The sequence below is a fragment of the Pundamilia nyererei genome, unplaced genomic scaffold (assembly GCF_000239375.1).
Source record: "Pundamilia nyererei isolate P.nyererei 1_Seehausen unplaced genomic scaffold, PunNye1.0 scaffold00357, whole genome shotgun sequence".
Taxonomy (NCBI): Eukaryota; Metazoa; Chordata; class Actinopteri; order Cichliformes; family Cichlidae; genus Pundamilia; species Pundamilia nyererei.
The window spans coordinates 396,507-413,713 of NW_005187758.1; the positions used below are offsets into that span (position 1 = coordinate 396,507).

General features: G+C 40.7%; 2 protein-coding genes across 2 annotated transcripts in view; one reads left to right on the forward strand and one right to left on the reverse strand.

Moving 5' to 3' along the window:
• The window catches only part of LOC102205227 (gastrula zinc finger protein XlCGF46.1-like), an 8,601-nt gene extending 7,361 nt beyond the window's left edge, over positions 1 to 1,240 (forward strand). Inside the window, exon 3 of the mRNA XM_005752408.1 lies at positions 668 to 1,240. Coding sequence (XP_005752465.1) covers positions 668 to 1,030 — 363 coding nt within the window. The 3' untranslated portion in view covers positions 1,031 to 1,240. The remainder of the gene's footprint in view (positions 1 to 667) is intronic.
• A 12,725-nt stretch (positions 1,241 to 13,965) lies between these two features.
• LOC102207124 (zinc finger protein 714-like) lies at positions 13,966 to 14,965 on the reverse strand. The gene is made up of 2 exons (XM_013915748.1): positions 14,251 to 14,965; positions 13,966 to 14,051 (listed from the first exon to the last, which is right to left on the reverse strand). Exons 1-2 carry the CDS (start codon positions 14,963 to 14,965, stop codon positions 13,966 to 13,968), a joined length of 801 nt encoding a protein of 266 aa, XP_013771202.1.
• Between the last annotated feature and the right edge of the window lie 2,242 nt (positions 14,966 to 17,207).

A 17,207-nucleotide genomic window follows, 5' to 3' on the forward strand; every position in this document is an offset into this window, starting at 1 on the left:
ACCGCTCGAGTCTTTCCTCCAACTCGGCCACACTTCACCCTTTAGCGTTCTCATGGTGTTCTCTACTACGTCCTCATTACAACACACAGGGCGCACTGCGCTATAGGGCGCGCCGTACTTTTTGAAGAAAATCTAAGACTTTTAAGTGCGCCTTATGGTCGTGAAAATACGGTATATATAAAAATACTATATCGGTATCGGCAGATATCCAAATTTATGATATCGGTATCGGACATAAAAAAGTGGTATCGTGCCATCTCCGATTTGTATATTATATTTTCTGAATTGATTATCATCCCCTTGTCACCCTTGGAAACAAACTTTCACAGTTGACTCTGATTTGAAAGAGAGTTTAAGGCAGCAGCACTAGTCACCATTTTCCACATGTAGTTTTTTGTGCTATTTGTAGTTTTTCCTGTGGTTGTGGACTTCCTTTTTCCTTTTTTTCTTTGGCATGTAGGACAGAAGAACACTTGTAGCGCTATACTGCCCCCTTCAGTTCTGAACATCCAGAAACAATACCATCACATAAGTATTGGTTCTGGTGACATGTCCAAGTACATCTATCAGTCACATAAAAACACTCAAAAAAATATCAGTGGGTGTCTTGTGGCAGAAGTGATCTTTATTAATTCCCAGACTTACACAGTCTTTGTCTCACACACAGAGCAGTGACGGTGGACCCAGTGCTGAGCCCTGTCAGCACTACACGATCGTTAAACCGTACCAGTGTGACCAGTGTGGAAAATCCTTCAGCAGCCAAAGAACCCTACAGAGACACCAGCGTATGCACACTGGGCACAAACTGAACTACTGCAAAGAATGTGGCAGAGGCTTTCCCACACCGAGTGCATTAAAACGCCACGAACTCCTCCACAGGGCTAAAAAGCACGTCTGTGACCAGTGTGGGACGTCATTCACGTTTGCCAAAGGCCTGCGACAACATAAACTAGCCCACGTTGAGGAAAGCATTCATATCCAGACACTGGAAGAAAAGCTTCTCGTACTCACGTCATCGTACACATCGTGAACACAGCTGTGCTGAAGACACCAGTAATCACAGCGTGGGAAGAGTTTCATAATCACTAATGCACTGTTTCACCGCGTGCAGCAATAATAAACTTCACAGGGCTTTAGACTCATTTTTTGCCACGATTGCACTGGTGGCACCTTGTCTTAGGCGCACCCAAATTTTTCAACTGCATCGCTTAAAACAGGGGTGTCAAACTCAAATACACAGTGGGCCAAAATTAAAAACTGGAACAAAGTCACGGGCTAACGTTAATATTTATTGAAATATATTTATTCCTCCAGATAAAAGAATGAATCTTTTGGACTCAAACACATTTTGCTGAAAAACTGAATATGGAACAAACAAACCTTAATACTAAACAATATATATATTAGCTGTATAATACCAGTAGGCCAGCTCTAATAGTAATTTGGTATGGCTTCGCGGGCCAAATGTAATTAGGCTGCGGGCCAGAGTTTGACACCTGTGGCTTAAAACCACAGTTTTACGTGTGCACTTTTTTGGGGGGGAAATTGCTGTCCATACAGACAATATTAACTTGTAAATGATTAACAATCTTGTCAACACAGAGTTCTTTAGTCAGAGCACAGTTATACAAGAAAGACGAGTTAATGATAAACTGCCTGTGCTTAAAGTCCTTTGGATGACCTGTTTGCTGCTGCCTGCCGCTGAAAGGCAGTGAGGAGAGGGGGACTTGGGCAGTGCATTTATCGCAGCATATAATGTGTTTTCTTGATATGCTGTGCTTTTTCAGAAAGCTGATTCTGATGCGTCGGGTCTGCTCTATGTTTACTTCTTTGCGTGGAATCCGTTTACCTGCTCTCAATTGCTGTTTGGTGGTTGCTGAAATAGTTTTGTGATCTTTAACCTGATATTCTGGCATTTCTGGCAAAATACTTTTATATTCATAAGTTGATTCAGGATTTAATGAATCGATATCGCTTCAGTCAAGCTACTCACCTCTCTCTAACCACCTGCACTTTCAAATGTACACACGAAGGATTACGGGAATATCTGGACTGCGGACAATCTGAGATGTCCCGCCCCTGGCTATCTCTGATTGGTTTAGACCACAATAGGGGCATAATGTGTGTCAGTTGTTGACCACAGGGAGACTTTCAGAGTTGCGGAGAATTTTTTTTTTTTTTACTCGAAAAGTTGGTCGCACCGGTGAAACCTAGGATTTTTTTTTTGTTGCACCATTGAAAAATTTGGTCACATTTGTGACAAAATTTGTCGCACTCTAGAGCCCTGCTTCATTATCTTCTCTATGCAAACATCAGAGTGATCATGCAGAGCAGAAGATCATTTCCAATCATCTGCAAGAACACAGGACGACACACAGTGCATCTGAAACAACAGGAAGACCTCGTCTGGTTCCCCAAACAAAGCAGGGATCTGGTTTCACACAATTCAAAATTAATTTCCTGTGATTTGTTTCAGACAAACAAATCTGCTCTGCGATCTGTTGAAGCTGCTTCTGGAGCTATATATCTCTCTATATATATATATATCTTTAATGTAAATCTTTGTACGTATTATTATAATTTTGGTTTTCTGTCTTATGTATATTACAGTGGCAAATGCTACATATACACATACTCCCTGTGAGCCAAAGGTTCAGACTTTAAACACACGCAAGCTGAGTCTGTTCATCTGGCCGGGCATTTTCAGTGGGAGAAATGTTTCATCACTCATCCAAGTGATTTCTTCAGTCTGAAAACACTACGTCCAGATCCACAGAATCAACTTCATGGGATTTTCTACCTGGATGATTGAGCATGCATCAGGACACATCTCAACCAGCCAATCATAAGAAAGCTGACTTAAATGGGGAGGAGTAAAAACAGAGCAGAACACTACAGAAGTAATATGTGTGAAAAGAAATCTATGAGAGATCGTTATGATGCCAAAGAGGCCCAAACAGCCAGACCAGGAAACAATCATGACGTCACGCTGACACGTTCATAGATTTAAAATCAGAAAGCAGCAATAATGATAATGATAGACAGCAATAATAAAGCTGGTGACACTTTTCTCATGTCTGAATTCAGATCAAAAATACATTCTGTAAATGATGGCTGGAGTGTTTCTCCAGGTGAAGCTGAAAGTCCTGATTCAGCAGCTTCAGGGCTGATGATGGTTTATGATGAGTTTTCTGTGAGGAAGATTATTCAACTTGCTTTCAAATTTCAATGCAAGGAAACTTTAGAAGTGCTACAGATTATTTGCATTTTATTGTTTTTTTTTCTGCACATCTATGAACCAATAAGCTTGTTTTTTTTTACTACAGACATGTCTGCTGGGTGTGTACAGCTTATGTCACCTTGTGATTCCTGCTAAATGTGTTGTTCGAGTGTTGGTCGAGTCAGTGTGATGCGCATCACTTTGGACGATGGTTTGTCATATTTTTGTAAGTTTAGATGATGTAGCAGGATGGCGGGAGGTGTAAAAGTGTTGTCACACTGTTATAAATTATAGTAATAAGCTCACATTTGTGATGTTTAAATCCTGATGATCAACTTTTTGGTTTTTGAGCTGGAGACTTGGAAGGTTGAGGGTTCTTTTAAATATAAAGGAAGTATACAAATAAATGTCATTTCATTACATAAGGCAGTAACCTCTCCCAGCTTCCATCTAAAACGAGGAGCGCTGGGTTCAGACGACATCATTATAACCAATGAGGACGACTCTCGCAAGTGTCACAAAGGATAAAAATTAGTGCTGCACCTGAGAGGCTTCACAGCTTTCTAGCAGATGGACTAGTTTGTTGGAGTTTATTTTTGCACAGGGATTTCACTTCAGTTAGGCCTACCTGTGCAGGGCGCTCATCCAGCTGTTGAGGGGTTTTTTTTTCTCCTGCTCTGCTGCGCACAGCTGGAAACACTGTGAAAGTCGACCTTGAAACGGAGCAGGCGGGAAGCGTCCTACATGCAGCTTCAGACACTTCAATAAAGCTTCACTCCTCATCTTAATTATGAAGACACCTCTTCAGCATCTTTAGTTTAAAAAAAAGTCTCTTTAAAGAAAAAATATAATTGATGTTGGAGTATGTTTATAATATTTACTTCCCTCTACATTTCTGAAACACACCTACTTTGCCTTGTTCTGTAACTTTGATGGGAAAGGTGCAACCTAAAGTTATGTTAGGGTCCTTCTTGGACTCTTGAGAGTTCTTCCCCTGAAATGGGACACAGTTTCATTCATTTCCCTCAAATTGCATGGCTTTTAGCCTCATGTCTATCATGAAAAGAGCAAGATTACAGTACATGTCATTTTCCCAGAACTTGCTGGTTAACTCACCCTCAAAGTTGTGACTCAGAGGTGCTAATTCTCATCTCTGCAGAAGTCATAGGTCATTATTTGATGAAGCCAGGAGGACCTCATCATTCACTAGAATCAAAGAACTGATCCTGAGACCACTGAAGTGTGCTGCCCCTGCATCTTTGCTCCACATTAGTGCTGTCAGCGTTAATCTCGTTAAAATGACATTAACGCCATAACTGCATCAACGCAGCAAATCTGTTAACAAGCTAACCGCACTAATGTGTCGACACCTTGCAGCCACACGCCGCATTGCCGCATTAATGCAGTTATGGCGTTAACATAATTTTAACGACATTAACACTGCCAACACTACTCCACATACAAATTCTGTCCACGATCAGTGGACAAAGGGCTGAGCAAGCATTGACTGAAAGTGTCAGTGCTTGTTTGCCATTTTTGCAAACGATTCTCTTATCGATTCCAGTCGCCCCGAATGACGTCACCACGTTGCGGAGCTCAATTTACCTGGCAGGAAACACGGCGGCTCAAACGCTCAAAAGTTTGGTTACACTTTACGAGAACGGAAGACAACAGGGCAACTTGCAATACTTGCAAAGTAGATATTTAATTTAGAAATAGGAGGAAACACTACGAATATGCAAAAGCATTTGCTCACAAAACACGCGATGACCTTAAATGAATGTCGTGTTTTTAATTCCGCTCCGGACTCGTGAATCTCAACCCAGCAGCAGCGGTAACGTTTGCACGTCCTCTCCCGTTAATGCGGCAGGTAAATAATCAATTAACAGTGCATATTATGTTAGTGCGATTATTATTACTTATTACAAAACCTGCCATTACTGTGCATTTAGGTGACCAGTTCTCGCTGCAGTCTACCGTTAGCGTCTCCTTTCAGGCCAGGATAGACGAATGTCACCGAGCAGTGACTAAGTTTGTGGTCAAAGGCTTGCACCCATTTGCCACAGCAGATGCCCCGATTTTCGATAAATGAATGTGTTTGTAGGCAGGGACATTACTGGATATTCTTGTGTAATTGCTACAGAATAATGTATGTTATACTTTGTTATTGCTAAAGAAGAATATTTACTTTATTATTTTACATTTACAATATTTTTTCCTGGGGACCCTGTGACGCCCCATCAAAGAGCCGTAGGCTGGATCTCTTAAGATCTCACTGTTGGGTTTGTAAGGCCATGTTACTCCTACATTTCTATCTTGTTCAAAGAGAAGATAAAAAAAAAAAGTTCTAAGCTAATCGACCTTAGTGTTCTCCTTTTTTTTTTTTTAAAAGAATCGATAAGAGAATCAATAAAGAATCGAATCGTTAAACAGAATCGAAAATGGAATCAGAATCGTGAAAATCTTATCAATACCCATCCCTCCTTAGGACTTAACCAAGACAGAACCAGAATCAAAACTAGATGATGGTAGCACTGAAAATCATCATATACCTGCACTACACTTATTTTTTAATTCTACCAAAGTCCACTATTTAGATTCAGAAAGGTTTATATAATTATTTAGCCTTGTTGTGCAAACAAGCCTGCATAACTTAATAAATATAGAATTTGAAAAATAACAAATGGTGTCTAAAAAGTTACACTAGGTACGAGATACATGTTCTGATGAGTTTTGGCAAACAACCATTTGACTAACATGTGTGTCTCACCTGCTCTTGTTCCATCTCTGTTCTGTCCTCATTCTCCATCTCCCTCTCTCTCTCTCTCTCTCTCTCCCTCTCTGCTCCTCTCTGTCTCTCCCTCTCTCTCTCTCTCTCTCTCTCTCTGTGTAAGAAAGCAAGTCCGTCGAGACTAAGACAAGAACAAGACAATAGTCCATTGAGACCAAGACCACGTGACATCCAACTCTATGCTATACTTCCCCTTGTGGGACTAATAAAGGTATATCAATATCAATACCAGTATTTATCAGAGGGTCTTTTATTTCTGCACACAGCTGCTTTCTGATCAAATCCAGCCACAGTATCTTTGTAGAACATCTGTAAGAGCCACATCGGGCATTACAGCACCGACTGAGACCAAACATGCCACCTGCTTGTTTATGCATTAGGCTCTGTTTGTAATGGTGTAGCTATCATAAGATCTGTGAATATTAGAGTATTGCTGGACTTTTGACCAAGAGCAGGGAACACAGTATATCTGAAGTGTTTTTAAGGGTTTTTTCTGGACTCAAACTCGTCCAGGTTTGTCATGTACCGCTGACATTCCAAGGTCAGGCTCAGCCCCGCGTCGTCATCATGCATTGGTTGGTGTTCTCGTCTATTGGACAATCTGCAATGCTGACAAAGGAGCACGAACCTGAAGGAAACTCTCAGTGATGCTGAGATCAGCTTTCAACTGATTTCTGTTGAAAGCTGATGTTGGACAGACTGATTTAGACTGAAGTATTTTCATCATTCTTCTCCAACTGAAGAAAAATATGTAATAACAATGTGTAATTATTTAGCCTTTAAAGTATTTTCTCTGTCAAAGGATGTAAATCCTGCTTGAATTTTGGAGTGATGCCTTTTTTTTCTGAAAGACACAAAAAGTGTTTTTCTGTACTCAAGTAAATGCATATCAACAAAAGACAGAACCACCAGAATAAAAAAGGAGGGGTTTTTTTTTCCGAATTCTTTCCACATGAGTCTGCATTCTCAGTTCAGTTATTAAAAGCAAAAGAACTATAACACGGATAGAGGGCTAAGTAAAAATACCAAGTTTTTCAGGCCACATGTTGTAGACGCAAGGTTTTTATGTTTATTGTGCATTTTTGTGCAACACGTTACAATGTATAAGGTCGATGTTCTAAACACCATTTGTAAATGTAATACCTACAGCAAATTTGGAGGGAAAAATAAGATAATAATAATAAGACTTTTGACTTTAAGTTCAAATTATTGCCAGGTAAACCTCCATCTGTGCCACTGAAAACAGTTCATCTGACTTTGATTGCAAACATGTTTCCATTTGTCACTTCGGTCTTTACTCTAACATACAGGAAGATCGAGAAAGAACTGGAAAATTAATCAACTGAGCGGAAATGTGTACGTGTGGTCACATTCATCAGCAGATGGTTCGTTTGCTTTATTTGTATTTGTAGCATTCAGCAGCTCATCCATCTTAAAATGTAAAACTTTCCATGACAGACAACAGAAACATTCCAAACAGTGGAAAGATGAATTGTGCATCAGTCAGTTGGATTGCATGATCAAGAGACACAACATTACACTTACTTAATAACGTGATAACTTTTTTTTATTGGGTGATGCCACTGTAGCTACATCTGTCTCATATATACAGTCTATCACAGAATTAACTTTTATAAAAAGCTCAGCAACATGGTGTCATGTACTGATATGGCTATGTCTTAATGTGATGACTTTTGAACCGGATGTTGTTGTCCGGAAGGAGGCCCCGTTAAGTGGCTAGTTGTCAGATCGACTGTATTGAATAAAGCAAGAGAAAGACCGTGCTTTATGTCCTGATTTAATTCAGGGTGCCCTGCCTAATTCAGTAATAAGGCGGGCACACAACAATGACGACAAGGATGACAGGGACCTGGATTTGTTTTTGTGAGAAGCAGACCCGGCGGCGGCATGGTGTTAGTGAAAACTTCGCTACGTGGTCTAACATGTAAAAGTCGGGCATTCAACCGTTCGCCTGCTACACTGACCCAGCTACACTCGGACCAAGATGGACGCGGTGGTTAACATCCTTCGAGTTGTTTGCTGATGGGAAAGGTCTTATTTTGACGGATAATGCTACAGATGTGGTCAGACAGCGGAGACGCGCTCTTCTACTGCACTTGGCCGGGCAGGACGTCTTCTCCACTCTACCACAGACGGGAGAGGCGAAGGACTACACCACGGCGGTGACGGCGCTCAACACTTATTTTGTTCCTCAAGTGAATTTTGCATATGCACGCCAAACTTTCCACAAATTGTCCCAAACACCAGGTGAGACTGTGCAACAATTTTGTACATGTTTAAGGCGAGCTGCAAAGGACTGTGACTTTCAAGCTGACAATGATAACCAGATACGGGACGCTATCCTGAGTAAATGGCTTAACCAAACTTAACTTACAAGTACTATCAGGCTGATCCTGTCACGATTTGTTCCCCCAGTTCAAATCACGGACAAACAGTATCCCACAGCTGTTCATGTATTTAAACCCATTAAACTCCACAGCAGGTCCCAAAGTCAAATGATCACTGCAGTATTACTGAGAGCTGAAAAACTGTCTAAATTCTTTCATCTATAATAAAATGATCCGTGTGGCTTCTCTACCAGGTGTAACAATTAAGTTTAACATCCAGGCATCCATGAAAATGGAATTTATGACATTAGAGAGTTAGCTCACTAGCTTCCATCTAAGCATGTTCTCACTGAGGGATTTATGACACAAATTAAAACGTACAGCTCTGCTATCACTTCCAACATAAATGAAGACAGGAAAGTAAAAAGCAGTGACGTTTGTAGGGTTACTGAAGTTGGGCTAGCTGGTAAGATGTGCTACGTGAGCACTAACGCGACAAAGCTATGTTAGCATAACATAAACAATAAAGCTGGAGGACTTTTTTCTACTCAATGAAAGTTAACGTAAGTGTTCCCAATGGTTGGGGGGAAATGCAATGGCATGGCAGGATACTGTAAATGGACAAAACGTCAGTCAGGAGAACCACAGATATAATCTGTCTGTGAAGGTTCTCAGTCATCCAGGTCATTGTAGTCATCTGATCTCAGGAATTCGCATGATAAGGTGGGGCCAGGTTTCACAATGAGCTCACCCGAAACTCTGGCTGATTGGGACCCACACCCAGTTTCACACCTTGGCTCAGGCGATTAGAGGATCATCAGGGGTCCTTTTGTCCCTCTGTGGGGGGAAACTCCCACTAGTTTTATATCTGGGACTCTCCACCATTTGACCTTAGAACTGAAGAAGCTTCTCAGATGAGGGGTGAAACGTCTTCAAGCAACTCAAAGAAGTCAAGACGCTTTTCTTTGCAAGCTCCTTTGACCACAGAGATAATCCATCCACAATACGAGGTTAGTCATTAATATACTGCTACATGGGAAAATCCATTATGTATTTTAGTCATGTGACCAATTAAACTAAGGTAGCGGAGTGCATTACACAGCAGTTATTTGGTTTGCTCTCAATTTTGACAGCCCTATAAACTGAGCTTTAAAATGATTAGCGGTAATAAATATACATTTACATATACCTCGGACTCATTCTAAATATGGTAAACTAAAAACTAATCTGTGCTGGCATTTTATTTGTTTTTCCGTTTATTTGTGAGGGAAAAGAAAACAGCCAAGTCTCCTCCTCTGATAAACCTCCATTTGAAAAAGGTTCATCTGACTCTGACTGTAAATAATTTTTCATTTGTCACCTCAGGCTTTACTCTGAAATACAGGAAGGGAAATCGTGGCTCAAATAATTACCTATGAAACCATTTCTTTATTTTTCACACCAAACTGTTTTGTAAGACAAACTTTACAGAGTTCATTGAATACAACTAATAACTTGAGCTTTCACAACAGAGCAATAAAAAAATCCAACAAATTAAAAACAGAAAATAATAAAATTAATCATTGATTAAAATCCAAAATGATGAAACTCCAGCTGGATTATTGTAATGGTACAAATCAATGTTAATTACCTCCTAATACTCATAACAACAAATCATAGTGTTCTCTTTGAGAAATGTAGTTTCTCTCATTTAATATACAATAATAATAATGACTCACGAGGCCTCTAATTATAAGTGTTAGCTGGTTACAGGGGTGGATCTAGAGAAATTTTCTTAGGGTGGCATAGAAATCAAATGGGGTGGCAAAATCAAAGTCTTCTTTTTGTCAAACACATACGCAGGTGGTTACATATGGTTAAAATGAGTCAAATGAAGTAAGTACACACGTTTTTCATATAAATATAGTCTGTAACTCAATTATTGTCTGTAGCCCACATAATTAAACACTTTAGTTACATAAAACAAGTGAGTTTTGATTGTATGTACTGTACAGCCTGTATAATAAATACATATGTAGCCCAATAAGTATAAAATCCAGAAAGCTACACAACATGGGGCGGTTGCTTTACAAACACAGGTCTAACTTAAGTTTCACTGTTTTTTGTTAGAAAACAATCACATTGTTACAGCTTAAACCGTCATGAACAAAAATTTAAACCTAATTTTTCATGATTTGTTGGATGAACCCACTGAGGTCTGAAATACAACCGGCCATGTTTGACTCCTTTTGAGTTTACGTTTGTATTTCACCCTCAAATTGTTTTATTTTATTTCCCCCGTTGCCTTGTTTGGTGTCATTCTTTTCAGCTCAACTGAATTTAGTTGTTTTTTTTCACTGACATACTGCAATAGTATTAGTGATCTGAAATCACACAAAGAACTTAAAATCCTAGTAGTATTTTTTACTGTAAAAAAAAACAAACAAAAAAACAAACAAAACAGACATGTTGAGTAAATTTTCATAACTTGAAATGCAAATATAAATTGTACATTTTGTAAACATATACAACTATCTATCTAAAAATGCAGCCAATACACCTGCTGTTTTTTTGTTTGTTTTTTTTCATTTTGTACAACCATTTAAAAGTATTACTAAAACTAAAATGAGAGAACAATCAGGTGTTGCACTAAGATGCCCCACAAATGATGTGTGCCAGTTAAAAAAAAAAAAGTTTTTCCACCAAGAGACAGGAGAACAGCACAGGGACAAACCTGCAGGCCTGACAACAGGAGGTGTATCACTCCGCTGGTTTTCTCCTTAGTGACAGTGTTTACATTGCAAATGTGCCTTTGTGACATTCATTAGTGCCCTCACTGACACACAAAACAAGACGACTACACAACAAACTAACTACACAAGACAACACAACACACTAACTATACACTCCACACTAAACGTCACAAATCTCCCACATCTAAAAACCCTCTCTCTCTCGCTCTGTCTCGCTGCCATTGCTCCCCTAACTCTCCCTCTTCCTAAACAACCAAATCCTACGTGTTGCCTTTTTTTTTTTAAATTGGTCGACATGGTACATTTTTCCCCCCGATAGGAAACAGGTGGCTTTTTTTCCCCCTTTCTTTACTGTTTTCGCGCAGTCTTTAGAAAACGCTTAAAAAACACACACATAAAAATGTGACGACAGTGTTTAGAAAAAAAGCGTGGCTGATATATATTATCATAACTCTGGATTTACTGGCCTGTAATTAAAATTTAAAAACTTTGAAGTCCGAACTTTCAATGTGGGCTGAAATAGAGAGTCAGCGTGGCTGCAGCTTGTTGCTGTGTCAGCTTACATCAGTCATGTGATTTGGAGGTGCAGCGTGTCCGTGGACCACAGAGGGTTAATAACACTCACCTTGCTTCCATTTCCAGAGTGTAACAACCGACCACCTGTGTGAAATCTGAAATTCCCATGGTGTTATTCAAACTGTGCTCCGACAAAATCATAAGCATCGCTGGCTACTGAAAACAAGAAAAAAGCCGGTCCTGCTGTGGGCTGAACCATTTGTTACTGGTGAAGGGGGGGAACACGATCCAATATATTCAGTTTTAGCATTTATATTCACTGTTGACAGTAATTACGCTTAAAGTGTTAATGCTATCTTATTTTAATAAACAACACTGTCATATGCAAAGCCGGGGTAGCACTTGGGGTGGCAAGGGATCATTTTAGGGTGGCACTTGCCACCCCATGCCACCCTTCTAGATCCGCCCCTGGCTAGTTATCAAAAAAAGCAAATACTGCACAAATTAAATCTTTAAATATGTATTAAACTTACGGGCGAGGACTGCTGCAGTATCAGTTCTGTATAACAGATACCATTGCTACATAAAAATTAAAGTACTAAATTCTACTAACGTCTTGATGCACGCTCAATCATCCAGGAAAGTAAATCTCCAAAAGCTGATTCTGTTCATCTGGACGTAGCATTTTGTGGGAGAAACGTTTCGTCACTCATCCAAGTGACGTCTTCAGTCTCAGCTGACTGCAGGTTTCCCCAACCTTATAAACAGTACATTTAAATAATGACTGAAACCAGCCCACTGAAGGAAAAATGGGCTGGGAGGTCAGTTCCTTAATCTTAATTATGCAAATTCTCATGACCATTGATCAACAACCACTGACCAAAACCCACTGATCAATGGCCATGAGTACCATTCACAGAGAGTTGGGGAATGGCTGCAATCACAGCGTTGTAAGATGGTGAAAGATGTACCCTTAGGTCCCCTCCTCGATTCAGAGATGGTCGTTCCATTTTCACGTATATCCCTATTCTCTGCGAATGGTACTCATGGCCATTGATCAGTGGTTGTAAGAAAAGGAAAAAATCTTGGCGTAGATATCTATACTTGCAGATTCATAAATTTAACATCCAGGATTATTCACTGTCTCTTCAGATCCATTGTGATCCAGTGATTTCAGTCCTGCATGATCACGCTGATGTTTGCACAGAGCAGAAAATGAAGTGAATGTTTTTGCACATTAGTAAGAGTAAAACTATTTACAGCGTGGGATCGTTCATGTTTGGAGTATGAACTGAGATTCTTGAAGCTGCTTTTTAACCCCACTGTGACAGAATTCATGTCTTTTTAATTCACTTGATGTGGGGAAGCTTTTCCCACATTCTTTGCAGTAGCTCATTTTGTCACCAGTCTGTCTACGTTGATGTCGTTTTACACTCCATTGCTGACTGAAACACTTTCCCACCACCACAGTGACGACAGGGTGGAGAACTGGATCCATCTGTGTCGCTCTGCTTCTAAACAAAGACACACAGACAGTGAAGGTCAGGCAATTCCTTCAACATTTTTATCCCGAATATTGCCTGAAATAAAGAGCATCTCTGCAAACATCCACATTTTACTGTTTACATTATAATGCTCAGCTTACTGGGCGAAAATGACTCTTCATTTCTAGGTAATCTACTTAATGGGAAGATTGGTGGTTAAACCCCTGGATGTTCTACTCTGCATGCCACAAGATACTGACCCCAAGCTGCTCTCCGATGCATCCATTGGATTGTGAATGTCAGACAGAGAGAAAGGGGAGGAGCTTTTAAAACTTTACTTTTTCCAACAAGTTTCAGGAGATTTGTATCCGATTTGACTCAATATTCTGTCCATAAAGTTTTCATGTCTAATTTAGCTTTGAAATTAACCCTCTCAGGCTCAAATTAAACTTTTTGTTGCTAATGCACAACCAAGTCCTGCAGTGGTACTTCTGAGTAAAAAAAACTCATAAAATATGTATGTGGGGTAATCAGGTTGTTAGTTTTTAACTGTTGCAAATCGGCAACGGCTGCCTTGAGAGGGTTAAACTTCATTCACGTAATACTTCAAAATAGCGGCAACAGTACAAATACAAATACATACCTCACAGTAACTGCACTTATAGTCTCTTTCTGGTGTGGATCTGACGGTGAAATCTCAGGAAACGTGGCTCTTTAAAAGCCTTTTCACACAGGTCACATTTATAAGGTCTCTCCTCAGTGTGGGTAAGTTTGTGGCGTTGCAAGTGTGGATATGTTGTAAACAGTTTGCCACACAGATCACAGGAGTAAACATCATGTCTGGTGTGAATCCGTACGTGAATATTGCGGTAACCTAGGGTCCTGAAAGTTTTTCCACAAATGCCACAGCTGTACGCCTTAATTCCAGAGTGAGTAACTTGATGATGTCGTAAGGTGCTACTGAAAGCAAAAGCTTTACCACACTGATCACAGCTGTACGCCTTGATTCCAGAGTGAGTAACTTGATGATGTCTTAAGGTGCTACTGCAACTAAAAGCTTTACCACACAACTCACAGCTGTATGGTTTAACTCCACTGTGGATGACTTGGTGTCTTTTTAAGTTTCCAGCCTGGGTAAAAGACTTTCCACACAACTCACACATGTACGATTTAACTCCACTGTGGATGAGTTGGTGTTTTTTCAAGTTTCCAGGATCATTAAAAGACTTTCCACACAAGTCGCAGCTGTATGCTTTAAATCCAGAGTGAGTAACTTGATGACGTTGTAAGTGGCTACTGCAAGAAAAAGTTTTTCCACACTGATCACAGTTGTACGCCTTGATTCCAGAGTGGGTAAATTGATGACGTTGTAAGCGGCCACTACAAGCAAAAGTTTTTCCACACTGATCACAGTTGTACGCCTTAATTCCAAAGTGAGCAACTTGATGACGCTGTAAGTTACCACTGCAAGTAAAAGCTTTACCACACAACTCACAGCTGTACGCTTTCTCTTCACTGTGGATGAGTTTGTGTGTTTTTAACCTTCCAGGATGGGTATAAGACTTTCCACACAACTCACAGCTGTATGGTTTAACTCCACTGTGAATGACTTGGTGTGATTTTAGGTGTCCTTTCTGGGTAAAATTCTTCCCACACAAGTCACATCTGTACGGTTTATCTCCACTGTGGACGAGTTGGTGTGCTTTAAAGTTTCCAAGATGGGTAAAATTCTTCCCACACTCATCACAGCTGTATTTTTTCTCTCCCTTTCTTCTGTGAGGTTTGTCGGCCTCCTGAGAGCGCTGACTTCTCGCTCCATGTTGGTCCTGCAGTGACAGAGATACAAACAGAGGCAGTGAGTGAAATGCAGTCATGGACTAAACTGAAACTGCCTCCATTAGTGGGATCCAAGATGTCAACAAACACATTGTAGGTGGATTACTTGGTGTGTTTTTAAGCTTGTCCAATCTGGACAGAATCAACTTTTTGGAGACACTGTAGGTGTGCTGTGCCCCAGTCTAGGGGTACAGGACCTGTCATGTGCAAGACTGATTACTTGGGGTCGGAACCTTTGTGATACAACTACCTGTTGAAATACATTCCACCCAAGATCACTTGATGAGGGAGGGTGCCATTTACGCATTAACATGTTGTTGCCAATGCTGTAAACATGGGGGTTTGCTCGTTGGAATTTACAGCAAGTAAACATTTGGCCAGAGTTGGATCATTCTGTTGCACATGGACAAAATCTGCTTTACTTGCCTCAATAGACAGGTCAGGTGTAGCAGGTAGCAGGCTATCAGACACACATTTTTCTTCTTTTTCCACAGGTGGCTCAGCTTTCACAGGATCATCTTCAGAACACAGGAAAGAGTCAGACAAATCAACATCACTGTATCTGCACTTATACACACATGTGACGACACAGGCAGGGAAAACAGAGGGCAGACTGTCAGCAGCAGATTCAGAAACAAAAACCAAATCATCGATGGGGTTTTCAATTACCTCGGAGATTGGGAAAATCTTTCCATTTGCTAGATCATTCCCCAGAATAATAGTAACTGCCTGTACGTGCAAGCGAGGGCGCACCCCAATTGCTACCAAGCCCGAAACGAGAGGTGACTGTAGGAAAACGCTGTGTAGCGGAGCCCGTGACACACACATACATATCCACTCCCCACACGAGAGCATCAGCACCACAAAACGAGTTACTAGAAAAAGGCAAAGCGCTATCCAAAATGAGAGACTTGGTAGCCCCAGTGTCACACAAAATCACAATCAGCACACGATCCTCCTCTTTTCCAGTAGGTGAGGCGAACGCTTTTGAAAAGAAAGGTCCGGAGGATCCGACGGGATTAGGCATAGAGACCAACCGACTCAAACCTGGAGAAAACCAACACTCTTTGGTTTTCTCCAGGTTTGAGTTTGCTCTTAGGGACGAAGTGATAGACAATTAGCAATGACATGGCTGGTGTCATGGCAATAAAAGCATTCACGAACGTTCATGGGAACTGGATCAGGGTGTGTTTGATGTGCAGGAGAAACCCTTAAGCTCCTCGCAGGCGCAGACAACGGAGTATATTCACACAGCTGAAAATGTAGCGCAATGGGTCAACAGAAACTCATCTGCGAGAACAGCAGCTGAATCCACCTTTTGCTCATTGAGGTACATAACAACATTTTTTGGAAGACACGTTTTGAATTCTTCCAACAGAACCAATTGTCTTAGCTAAGTAAAATCCTTCACTTTACTTGCACCTAACTACTTATCAAACTTACAGTATCTACATGTGTTTGGTTGGCAGATTTTTCGCAGGACCGAAACATTTGGCAACATGCCTCATGAACTAACCCAGAAAACACTAAAATAATGGATTTCACAATTTCATAATCCCGACTGTGATCAATGGATAAGCTCGTGCACACTTCTTGTGCTTTCCCCACCAATTTGCACTGCAACAACAAACTCCACACGTCCTTGGGCCATTTTAAAGTGGTTGCGATGCGTTCAAAGGCATTAAAGTAAGAGTCAACCTTACTTTCTCTGAAAGGTGGCACAAAGGCAATTTGCTTTCTTGCATCAAACTGGTCAGAGGAGAATCAGTCAGAAGTTTTACTCACATTTTTACTCAATGGGGTAGAGGTAACATTGCTCCATAGGCCTTATTTGGAGATGCAGTAGCTCAACTTCTTTGGCTTTAGCCTAAAGCTCCACCTCTTTCAGGCAAAGGGCAAGGTTAAGATCATCCGTAATCAATTCTGGTAATTGTCTGGCCAGGATAATGTTTGGGACTTGAACGGCAGCAGGAGCCTCCATCCACCACCAAACCTCCAGACGCATCAACCGGTCGAAGTTTCACCTTCGCAATTACCCCTTTTTCCACCATCTGCTCTGCCAGACACTGCTTAACTTCTGCCTTTTTTGGATTCAAGAGGACACCAACATTAAAAAATTTGCCACCAACAACAAATCTGCCTTGGTGCATCGATCCAACTTAGCCATGGTGGGTTGATGTGCAAAATAACACACATCAAACTAATTACAGCTAGTTTACCCATTACACCACAAGAAAGCTGCCAACCAAAAGCTGAAGGAAACCTACAAAACACAATGAG

Bases quoted from the DNA above. Each gene is read 5' to 3' on its own strand.
- LOC102207124 (XM_013915748.1), bottom strand. From the start codon at position 14,965: ATGACTGCATTTCACTCACTGCCTCTGTTTGTATCTCTGTCACTGCAG. The intron at 14,052-14,250 runs GTGAGTTGTGTG...TTTTGCTTTCAG, and splicing joins TGGAGTTAAATCGTACATGT to TAGCACCTTACGACATCATC.